The 12,477-nt window shown below is 38.2% G+C and overlaps 1 protein-coding gene across 1 annotated transcript in view; it reads right to left on the reverse strand.

Moving 5' to 3' along the window:
• Nucleotides 1-6: 6 nt before the first annotated feature.
• Nucleotides 7-12,477, reverse strand: part of rspry1 (ring finger and SPRY domain containing 1) — a 71,781-nt gene continuing 59,310 nt past the window's right edge. Inside the window, exons 9-14 of the mRNA XM_063066737.1 lie at nucleotides 10,848-10,991; nucleotides 8,908-9,019; nucleotides 6,318-6,420; nucleotides 3,139-3,291; nucleotides 2,861-2,965; nucleotides 7-490 (exon numbers count right to left, since the gene is read on the reverse strand). Coding sequence (XP_062922807.1) covers nucleotides 394-490; nucleotides 2,861-2,965; nucleotides 3,139-3,291; nucleotides 6,318-6,420; nucleotides 8,908-9,019; nucleotides 10,848-10,991 — 714 coding nt within the window. The 3' untranslated portion in view covers nucleotides 7-393. The remainder of the gene's footprint in view (nucleotides 491-2,860; nucleotides 2,966-3,138; nucleotides 3,292-6,317; nucleotides 6,421-8,907; nucleotides 9,020-10,847; nucleotides 10,992-12,477) is intronic.

The following is a 12,477-nucleotide window of genomic DNA, read 5'->3' on the forward strand; positions in this document are numbered from 1 at the left end:
GCTAATGTCCAGGCCAAGCATTTCAGGCAGATATCGTGCGAGCCTAAGCTTTTCTACGGTGCTCCAGTATCCTTAACAAATGTTCCTCAATCCAGCTTTATAGGAGCACTCTGTTGTAGCATACTATTCCATCATTTCCCTCAATACCTGTTTCACCAATTTAGTGCTATAATTCAGCCATACAGATGCAGTGTACCCATGCACACAAGGGACCTTGCTGAAACTGTTCCACTGGAATTATGCCAAGTTAGGCTCACTTGGCTAATACAGTAATACGAGTATCCACACACATTGCACTTTTAAGGTACATGTCCCAGCTCGATTGTTCCATGTGATAGCACTTGGTATTAATGATGATGATGACTGATCAGAACAGGATTTTAAAAGAAAAATTCAGGAGATGTGTGAAATCAGCCTGGCACGGGTCTTTATTTCTTGACGGCACAAGGGACAGGTGTCCAGTTGCAAGGCACATTCCATGCAAAGGTCACTGGAAAAAACAAAGGCCAAAATGTTAAGCTTTTTTTCTTTTAAAATGCCCAGAAGACTATAGAACTAAAATTAACATTAATTTTTATTTTTTTAATTCTAATTCTAAATTAAAACAAGAATATATTGTGAGATCTCTGTGAAAAGTACTGGTTTAGTGTTACTGCCACATTCAAATTTCAAAGTAATTTATCAGAGTACATATATGTCACCATATACAACCCTGAGATTTGTTTTCCTGTGGGCATACTCGGCAAATCTAAAGTAATTAGAACAGGATCAATGAAAAATCAACCACAGTGCTGAAGCCAACAAACTGTACAAATGCAAATATAGATAAATAGTGATAAGTAATGAGAACGGAGACAATTAGATACAGATTTCTTAAGTGAGATCATTCTTTGTAGAAAAATTTCACTGATGGGGCAAGTGAACGTAGTTATCCCCTTTTATTCAACAGCCTGATGGTTGAGGGGTAGTAACTGTTCTTGAACATGGTGGTGTGAGTCCTGAGGCTTTTGTGCCTTCTGCTTGATGGCAGCAGGGAGAAAAGAGCATGGCCTGGGTGGTGAGGATCTCTGATAATGGATAATGCTTTCCTGTGACAGTGTTTCATGTAAATAGGCTCAATGGTTGGGTTGGGAGGCCGAATCCACTACCTTTTGTGGTATTATCCATACAAAAGGCATTGGTCTTTCCATACCAGACTGTAATGCAGCCAGTCAATATACTCTCCACTACACATCTATAAAAGTTTGTCAAAGTTTTAGATGTCATGCCAAATCTCTGCAGACTCCTAAGGATGCAAAGGTGTTGCTGTGCTTTCTTCACAATTGCACTTGTTGGGTCCAGGATGGGTCCTCTGAAACAGTGACACCCAGGAATTTAAACATAAAAAACCTACAGCATAATACAGGCCCTTCGGCCCACAGTTGTGCCGAACATGTCCCTACCTTAGAAAATACTAGGCTTACCCATAGCCCTCTATTTTTCTAAGCTCCATTAAAGTTGCAATCGTCTCCACCTCTGATCCTCCGACAAGGACTGGCTTAATAACCTCTGGTTTCTGTCCCCGAAAGACTACTATCAGTTTCTTGGTCATGCTGACATTGAGTGAAAAGTTATTGTTATGACACCACTCAGCCAGATTTTCAATCTCCCTCCTGTATGCTGATTCATCACCACCTCTGACTCGGCCCACAACAGTGGTGTCATCAGCAGACATGAATATGGCACTGGAGATGTGCTTACCCATACAATCATAGCTGTAAAGTGAGTAGAGCGGGGGGCTAAGCACACAGCCATGTGGTGTACCTGTGCTGATTCCCAAGCCCACCAGAAAGTGAACATATTATGATTTTCTCCAGGACCAGCACCTCCCCCCCACCCCCACCACCAATTCTTCATTTCATAACTTCTTTGGAGAAACTATCATAGAACTCAAGGACGACACAGTTTTACACAGCCTCTTCAACATCACCAAAATCAGTCATGGCAATCACAATGAGTCAACTAAGAGTTGCGTCACAACTATAGAATGACTCACTGCCAAGGTCTGTACAACATATTCTTGGTTTATTTATTTACTTTTTTTTGCATTTGCACAGTTTCTCTTCTTTTGTACATTGGTTATTTGTCAATCTTTGTGTCGTTTCTCATTGATTCTATTGTATTTCTTTGCCCTCCTGTGAATGCCCGCAAGAAAGTGAATCTCAGAATACTATATGATAATAAATTTACTTAGAACGATGTTGCACAACTGGTCAATGAATTACATACGTATATATTTTTTGCATGGGGTCTTGCTCAAGTGATGATTACGTTTCATCTGGCTGGGGTACCTAGAACCAGGGCCAAGTTTCACAAAGGGCTGACCTTTCAGTACAAATATTCTCAACCAGAAAGAAATCAGCAGTCAGTAAGAAATCTTTGGAATCCTTTACACAAAACAGGGATCCGAGTCAGAACTGTACAGAACATCAATTTACAACATCTGCCCAATTTGTCCATGTCAACCACAATGCCAATCTACACTAATCGTACTTGCCCTCATAAGGCCGAGGTAAATTAAGTGATTTGGGGTGAATGCAGAAAAGCAAAGGACTGTACCAAATGGAACAACATGAGGGGCTGAGTACTATGCTCCTGCTTCTATTTCTTATGGGAAAGATAGAAAAGGGGCAATTTGGAAAAGTCCACAAAGCCATTAGAATTTCACTGGAATGCCAAAAGTTAAATAAAAAAGATTAAAGGGCAAAGTACTTCAAGAGGGCAGGGAGAATGATAGAAGTAAGACAACCCTAAAGTGAGAAACCTCACATTGCAGATGAGAAAAGTGATCTGTTCTAACCAAAACAAGACTGCAATATACCTGTGTCCACAAGGTCGGAGTTCTGTGTCAGCCATCTCATCACAGCACAGTGTGCAGCAGTTTTCCCGTATGCTCACTTGTTTCAATAAAGCGAGTCGTCTGTGTCTTAAATACAACATAATTGTCATAATTTGCATAAACTATTATGCCGTATTTCTCAATTCATTCACTTAACTGATCAGCACTTCTAAATATTCAGATAAACTCAAGAGTAAATAAAACAAGATTTTGAAAATATAGGACAATGCAGCTGGGAAGCTTCATACTGAAGTACTCACCTTGGAAGAATTATTTTCTCGTCGGGGGTCAAAGAGGCATAATCATTAAATGTGCTGAATTTGACATCTGGCGGATACTTAAACGGTTTTGCACCAAAATTAAACTCGCACTGTTGATAGGACATGAAACTAGCAGCAGCAAAGAAACCCGATCTGCAATTAATATAAAAGACACTAAATCACTCAGGATATGATCTTAATTTTGGAAAATATTTCTATATCATGATAGATATATACGAGGCAAGACTAACATTTAAACTTTGGAGTTGAAAGGAAAATAATATCTTATTAAATTTTGGGAAAGGAGGCCATAATAAAGTCTGACTCAGAGACAAGGAGGCATAGTGTAAGCTACACAAATCTTTCAAAAGTGAATTTATGCACTCCTGCAAAATGACAATCCTTAAATCAGTTGTTAACTTCAATATAATAGATTTTTGTAAAGGATTTAAGGGATATGGAGGAAACACATTGGTCAATTGAGTTATGTTTTATAACAACCACAACTTCACTGAATGGCAGAATGGACCAGAGGAACGAATTCCTAAATTTGTAACTTCATGAAAAACTACTGTAATCTTGGTTTTTCCACTGAGTTTACAAAAACCATGAGCTTAGAATCTAATAATCTATCTCGCAACTGTTTTTAAGCTGATGTTGCTACATCCAAATGGAATTGATTGAAAGCTACACATTTCTTGAAATTCAGCATGTGACTATTAACCCAGATGCATTGATTTACAGTAGCATGTCCACCAAGTTCCACATTCAACTCAGCTCAGCCAAAACACTTGATTGTACCCAGGAAGAGTATTTTTTAAAGTAAATATATTTTTCCAAACTTCACTTTTATACTGGCCAAACTTTTGTCTCAGTTTCAAAGGTGCTTGATTCCTGGTTGTGGGTATGTAATAACATACGAAATAATTTTTTTTCTATTTATGCATGCATTTTCACTGCTATCCAAAATCCATCCTACTTCAGCTAAAAAGTCAAAAACGTTAGCCCAAGTACTATTAATTCTAAGGAGCACGGAAAAGAAATTGGGGTAGGATTTCCAGAATTTCACACCATCAGCTGAAGACTAGATAACCAATGGCAGAATAATTAATCTCCTGATGTGCAAAATGGCAAAAAAAAGAGTAAAGGGATACTGATAATACAAACTCTGGACTAGAGAATTTCAAGATCAGAAACGAGAGGGTCACAGTAGAATTTGAAAACAATGTTAGAAATGTTAAATTTGAGTACCACAGAAATGACGAGATAAAACTTGGCCATGCCATCTCACATCTTTTTCTTTCTGCTGACCTCAAAATCACAGACTGGGATATTTTCAAATATCTTGAACTCCTTATCTCTGCAGAGCTTCCATGATCTAGTCATTCACTTTTAAACCCAACAAATTTAAATTGCCCCTTTCATACTACCAATTACTTTGGTCTTTGGTCCTTCATTCTTCAGTGAACAGCTAATCCACTACCACTCGTCCAGCTTTCATCTGCATACAACCAGCAAGACCTCTACCGTCTCCCAACCTGCTTTGGCTTCTATCTTTAATCCTGCAAGTACAACTGTCAGCCCTGAATGGATCTGGGGAAAAAGATGTTTATTCTTCCATCAGTAAATGCTCAAGACCACTTCAGCAAGCATTACCTGGTTTTCTGACCAAAACTGTTAAGGAACCAGGTAACAACCATATTCTCAAACCCATCATCCTATCTATCAGTTTCCTGGCTTTTGATACAGTATCAGATTTCAAGCTTCTCAGCATCCATCATTCATCAGGATCCTCCCTAACATTTACAACTCTGTAAAGTATTTAACACCCTCTCAAATATTTCTAGCTTTAGCTTGAAAAGTAGGGACAAGAAAGTCAGATTGTTTGCAATCCATTTCTGTTTTCTTGACATTTGTGTTTGACTTAGTGTATCAAGTGAACCACAAATATGCGAGGTCCTAAGACAATAACAAAAATATAGAAGCCCAAATACTTGTATTGATTGTAAAATTCAGAATATAAAAGCCAAGCAATTAGACAATAATCCTATAGAGGGCAAGTCATACCTCAAAGGCATTTTTACAAGCTTAGTGCCATCAAAAGAGGTATATTAGTAATATTACACTGTCCCATGGTAATATCAGCCATTGCTTTGAATGAACTCCATACTGAATTCAAAAACTTCAAATTACCCCTCTTGAATGCCACAATCCCAAGGTTTTTCTCCTTTCCTTTTGTCTTGCAGTTACAGACTGAATCCATTTCCAATTTATACCTCTCTCCGTCCACCTCTTTCTGTTAGCTGTCACTATCATGACATCATTCATTCTCTCCAAGCCTCCATGCTATCATGTTCCACTACACTTACTCTGCAACTAAAACTTCTCAAACTTCACTCAGCTCTGAAGGCCCACTCACATGAAATGCTAATCTCACTTCTCACAGATGCTGCTTGACCCAACTATTTCTTGCAATTAATTTTATGCTTTCTATCTGAAGTAGTTAATTTTTGGACACAGGTAAATAGAGAGCATGGTTAAATTATAGTACATTACAGAATAGTATATACATCTAGGAAACCAACACACGTTAATGTAATTTGAAGTATGTCAATTAAAAAATCCAGTAAAATACTTGAATAAAGATGAGAAACTCACAACACTGTTTAACAAGTGCCCCTGAAAATAACTGCATTTACCTTACATTTTTGTTGCTTTACACAGCGTAACATTGACCAGGCTCCAGATTGATGTTTGAGATACATATCTTGTGTTTGAAAACTCTTCAGATCAAGGATTGCAGTCAGCAAGCCAAATACAAAAACATTTATGAAGAGCCATTCCAATCATCCCTGACAAGCCATTGTGCAGAAAAACTTATAAAATGATTCGAGGGCACAATGATTTTGGAAAATATTCCCTACACTATTTTAGCTTTCAAAAATAAATTGAAAGCAGTTAAACAGTGCAAACAAATGAGTTCAAAACCCTGACAAAAAGAATCATTAACCAAAGCTATGAATAAAAACTGAAAACAACAATACTGAAAATTGATTTTCTTTTCCATCTTAAGTAGAAAACCAGATGGTAACAGTAGAAGAACATTTTCTAGCCTATTTTCAAGTTTCACTATTCCAAAGCAATATTAATTTAAAGTGGCTCTTTCTAAAATCACTTACGTGGCAGACGAAAAGACTTGCATTTCTGGGGGTAGTTGGTTTCCATTAAGATAGAAAATCATCAACTTCTTATTTAAATCTAAGAGAAATCCTATTGTGTCCCCTACATGGAAAGAGCAAATGCATCCATAAGTAACAGCAATACAAACAAAATACTGGTCTTTTAGATAACACAATGGACTGACCAAATTATAATAAATAATTACAAATTCACAGCAGGCTCAAGTTACATCTAGCTCAGTTTTGATCAGTAAACTGATGTTCAGAAGTTAAATGCATTTTACCTACAAAATTATTTCCCATTTTAAGGAAAGAATATTGGATGATTGAACTAAGACAACTATTCAGTAATGATACAATATAAAAGTCTTGAAGACTGAGCTTCATAATCAGATGAATTTTAGTTGAAGGCTTTCTGCAGAGTCCACTTGTTTCGCAAATTGTTAGCTCCTATTAATTGCAAAAACGAAAACTCTCAAATTCAAAGAAATTAAGATAACATTGGGCCTCAAATGAGATACATGAAATACTCTTCCATTTTTCTATTTTGCTCTACATATAAACAAAAAGCAGATAGGGAGAGCAGTGCGACGTGAGACCGAAAACATTACATAATACTCTGATGCACTACGTCATCAACTTTTAGTCTTGTTAATTAGATGTCAAAGAGACAAATTGAAGAGCAAACGTACACACGAGAATTACTTAAGTTTGAAATAATTTGGCATTTGCAATTGAAAACTGAAACTTTAAACTTAAGCAATTGTTATAACACAATCAAAGAAATTTCAAAAACATTTGCAAAAGTGAAAAGGCTGCTACCAGGGCTTACACCTCATCCTGCTACTTATTTTTTGCTCATCTTGCACTCAGCATTTACAACACAAAAACTAGACGTGGTCCAGAGGTTCTCCTCCACGTTCACACAGTATATATTTTCTGTTCTTTTCCTCGTCATGTTTATCTGTCTTATGCAACTGATTCATAAAGACACTTTCCACCAAAGGTTACACAAAAAAGCTCAAAATTCTCCAAAGATTAATACTGAGAGGATTAAGGGTTTAAAACATACACTATAGGAATAAACTTGCCATTTTCAAGTTATTAGGCCATTAGTATGGTTCCAAAAGGATCTGTACTGAGGTTAAAATATTTGAGTTTTGATCAAAATACAGAGGACAATGTAACAAACCTTATAAATGATGTAAAACCACTGTGCAAATGAGCTGTAAATCATTTGCAGGGATCGAGAGAAGTTGAATAAGCGGACTAGACGTCAATCCTTTGTACAATCAAAAGACAAGGATTGGAAGTGAAGCAAGATGTAAGGTAAAGAAAGGTTCATATAGCTTTTTCCTGCTTTTATGTTATGCTCACCAGGTTGAACAGCACATTACACAAATTTTTAAAAAAATGAAGACCACCAAATGCAATTGCCTTTATGTTTTCTTTTGCCAGGTCAAGGACAAAAGCAGTAAAGGATCAACGAGTTTTACTATGTTCCTCCCTCAACCTTATCCAAAAGGAGCTCTTGTTCTTGATCTTCATGCCATTTTCCTTCCTCATCAAAAATATATCTACTTGCCAATTGTTACACTGCGGACAGATACCTGACCCTCTTCTTGCCCAAGCAGAGATTATAGTTCCCAGTTGTGAATAGTGGAGTTATTCTACAAAGAAACTTGAAGATACATCTCTATATGCTGCAAATATCTCCTGCTCCCACCTGGCCTCCATTATTTAAAATGTATAGTAAAATGTTCAAGACATTTCAGAATTATTTCAAAAAACTGGACACCAAGCCATACACAATGCAACTATAATAATCTACTTTATGACTATTCTGAAATCCCAAAGGTTCAGTATCCAGCTTTGGTGAAAGAACGGACACAGGCAAATAGACAAGTGAAGCTTGTCTGAGGGCTATAGGGTTAGACAAGACTACACAAATGGAATGGTGCAGCCAACAAGGCTTGGAAATAGATGAGAATTCTGATAGAGGTGTTGAGGATCAGAAGCCACGGTAACAAAGTGGTTTGTGAGTTTCGGAGTTGTTTTTAAGGAGTGTGTACATTCTCTCCGTGAACTGGAAGGGTTTCTTTCAGGTGCTTCGGTTTCCTCTCTCAGTCCAGAGACATACCATCTGGTAGATTAACTGGTTATTGTAAATTGTGTCGTGATTGGGCTGGTATTAAATCGGTGGGGTGCTAAGTGGTGCAGCTCTTTGGGCCAAAAGGGACTGTTCCACACTGTACCTCTAAATAAAAATAAAAGCATAAAACCAAAATGTATAAAAAGGGTTGAGCAACAGTCAGTTGCAGAAAGCTCAACTGATTTTTTTTTAAAAACATTTTCTTATACCGTAGTCAGCAAAACTCAAATTCACTGATCAACACAGGTCAAAATTCAGGAACCGTCTTCAGCATATTGTCTGGATAGTTCAGTTACAGAATGAGCTTTCAAAAAACATCTAACTATATTTCACTTTATTGTTAGTCAATGGCGTACATCAAATTCCACTGTTTGCCGAAATTAGGTTTAAAACTTCAATAAAATTCATTATGCCAGGCCGGTGAAAGGCAACACTTACCTTCTTTCCAGCAAGGATGAGTGTGTGGTTCACTTCTGGCATTGTACCAAATTAGCTGTCGGCAGCCATCATATGCACAAGAGTATTCATCATCTCCAATCCCATAACCTTCCTTTAAAAAGGAACAAACCAAAAATGTTCCCCTTAAAATATTTTTGACAAAAGATCATTGACCTGATAATGCAACTTTTTTGCTATAGATGCTTCCTCAGCTGCTGAACAAATCCATTTTTATTCCAGTTTCATTTGGAGTAACCAAGTAGACATTTTTAATGCATTATAATCTATAGATGCTTTTAATAAAATTACATGAACCAAATATGCACTAATAGCAAAAAAAAAGCACTAAAATATTAGATGAAATCTTTCAATGCAAGTCTTACTGGTAAGCAACAGCCTCATTAATCGGATTTGTCAAAGAAAGTCCTGAATGGCTAAAAGAAAGGATTTTTGTCAAGACAAAATGTTCCACATCAGACTCAATGGCTGTATTGAACATGCTGATCCCAACTGGAATCCCGGAGGGGTAAAGTCAGAGAGTTATAGAAAAGTATAGCATAAAACAGGCCTTTCAGCCTATCTAATCTGTGCCAAAACATTTAAACTGCCTAGCCCCATTGACCTGCATTTGAACCATAGGCATAACCATACCCCTACCCCTACTATCCAAACTTCTCTTAAAACATTGCATACACCACTTGAACTGGCAGAATAAAGTCTGAATGTATTCAGTCTTTCCTTATAACTCAGGTCCTCCAGTCCTGGCAAAACTTCTGTAAATTTTATCTATGCTCTTTCAACTTCCATCTTTCCTGTGGGTAGGTGACCAAAACTGCACACAATACTCCAAATTAGACCTCACCAACATCTTACACAACTTCAACATATCATCTCATATCCTGTACTCAATACTTTGATTTATGAACGCCAACATGCCAAAAGCTTTCTTTACGAACCTATCTACCTGTGACGCCACTTTCAATTAAATATGGACCTGTATTCCCAGATCTCCTTGTGCTGCAACACTCCTCAGTGGCTTACCATTCACTGTGTAAGACTTACCCAGGTTGGTCCTACCGAAGTGAAACACCTCACACTTATCTGCTTTAAATTCCATCTGCCACTTTCAGCCCATATTTCCTGCTGCAAGCTTTAATAGCCTTCCTCACTGTCAACTACAACCCCAGTCTTGGGTGTCACCTGCAAATTTGCTGATCCAGTTAACCACATTATCATCCAGATCATTGATATAGATGACAAACAACGGACCCAGCACCAATTCCTGCTGCACTCCACTAGTCACCGGCCTCCAATCAGACAGGCAACCATCTACTATCACAACTACTCCCACAAACTCAAAGTCTAATCCAATTTACACCCTCATCTTGAATGCCATGCGACTGAACCTTCTTAACCAACTTCCCATGTGGGTCCTTGTCAAATGCCTTACTAAAGTCGATGTAAGCAACATGCACTGCTTTGCCTTCATCAACTTTCTTGGTAACTTCCTAGAAAAATTATAAAGATTGGTTAGACTCAACCTACGATGCACAAAGCCATGCTGACTATCCCTAATCAGTTCCTGTCTATCCAAATACTCATATATCCAGTCTTCAGGTTTGTTTTTCAAAGCCTTTCTTAAACAATGGAACAACATTAGCTATTCTCTAATCCCCTGGTAACTGTCGCCAAGGATGACTTAAGTATCTCTGCCAGGGCCCACGCAATTTCTGCACTTGCCTCCCACAGTGTCCAAGGGAATACCTGGTCAGGCCCTGGGGATTTATTCTCCCTAATTTGCCTCACAACAGCAAACACCTCCTCCTCTGTAATCTGTATCGGGTTCATGACCTCACTGCTGCTTTTCTCATTTCTACAAACTCTGTGTCCGTCTCCTAAGTAATTACAGGGTACACAAGAACAGAAAAAGGGTGACTTACGTGATTAAGAAATTTGCTGTCTTTGGTTGCCCAACCAATTTGCATTACACCAGAAGTAATTACAGTTACTTCATAGTACCATACGCCAATATCGACACAGAAAGTACACCGGACACTCTCAAAAGAGGATGCATCACAGCGAGCCTGCAAGAAGACAAACAGACTAAATCCTCAATGCTGTAATAACCTTGGGGATTAAAAAATAGGGTTTTTGGATGGTTTAAAAAATTACAATTTAAAAAAATGAGATTGCCTTGTTAATAGTAGATCTTTATCCCCCGCCCACCAGGAATCATATGCTAACTTTGAGATTCTGACCTTAATGATAGGTTACAGTGGTCTGGGAATATTACAATAGAAGTTCAGGCCACAATATACTGCTGCATTAATATTTTTTGCCATAAGAACAAGAGGAGGAGAGAAAAAAACACTGCAAGCCTGCTTGCTAATATAGAGCCACAGGCCTGAAACATGCAGACTCATCATCTGGTTTGGTCGGAAGCCATCAACACAAAGTCTGTTGATGTTACCTAAAGACTGGCCTGTTATGAGCTATACTGAAGACCACTTCAATCACTAATAAATAAACAAACTGTAATTAAAGATGTCCTAACAACATTCACCAGACAATTGCAAGTGTGCACAGCCCTCCAGTGAAAAATGATATCGTATCTGTTAAATAGGGGCCATGGACAATTCTGATTTTATGGAGAATGAACGTGAAAGCACAGAGGAACATCTGGAGAAATTTCTGAAACGCCCGTTCGCTGCTGTCGTTACTGTGTAGTGGGGAATCTTTCGGAGGGTAGGCCTCAAAATCCCTGGCCTTGCCTGCTTTTGGTGACCGAGAAGGAGGTCGAATCGTTCGGACAGAGATGGCGCTCAGTACTTGGTGTCGGAAAGCTGATCAGAGCTCGAAGTTTTCGGATGACTCAGAGTCAGGTTGTGGTCAGCATGGCAGGGAGAATTTTTCTTCCTTCTTCCGTCTGCATGAGATGTGGGACATTTGAGAAACTTTGAATTTTACTGTGCTCATGGACTTCATCAAGTTATGGTATTGTTGCACTGTTTGTAACTATATGTTATAATTATGTGGTTTTGTCAGTTTTTTCAGTCTTGGTCTGTCCTGTGTTTTGTGATATCACACCGGAGGAAATAATGTATCATCTCTTAATGCATGCATTACTAAATGACAATAAAAGAGGACTACGTGTCTTCATAATCTAAAATCTAAAATCTCCATTCACTTCAGCTGCCAAAAAAAGCCACAGAAACACTGTAACATGCTTTGCTTCTAAAATATTTTAAAAAGATTAGCCTTATTTGTCACATGTTCACTGAAGTGTTGAAACATACATTGAAATGCAATATTTGCATCAAATCAAATCAGCAAGAATTTGTTAGGAGCAGTCCGCAAACATTGCCATGCTTCTGGCGTCAATATAGCATCCCCACAACTTATAACCATAACCGTGTATCTTTGGAGTGTGGGAGGAGACTGGAGTGCCTGGAGGGAACCCAAGCAGTCATGGGGGAGAACATATAAACTCGTTCAGACAGTGGTGGGAACTGAGCCCTGATCAATGACCACTGGTGCTGTAAAACTGTCTTGCTGTCTCTCAGTGTCTCC

Source organism: Mobula hypostoma, chromosome 14, assembly GCF_963921235.1.
Source record: "Mobula hypostoma chromosome 14, sMobHyp1.1, whole genome shotgun sequence".
NCBI lineage: Eukaryota > Metazoa > Chordata > Chondrichthyes > Myliobatiformes > Myliobatidae > Mobula > Mobula hypostoma.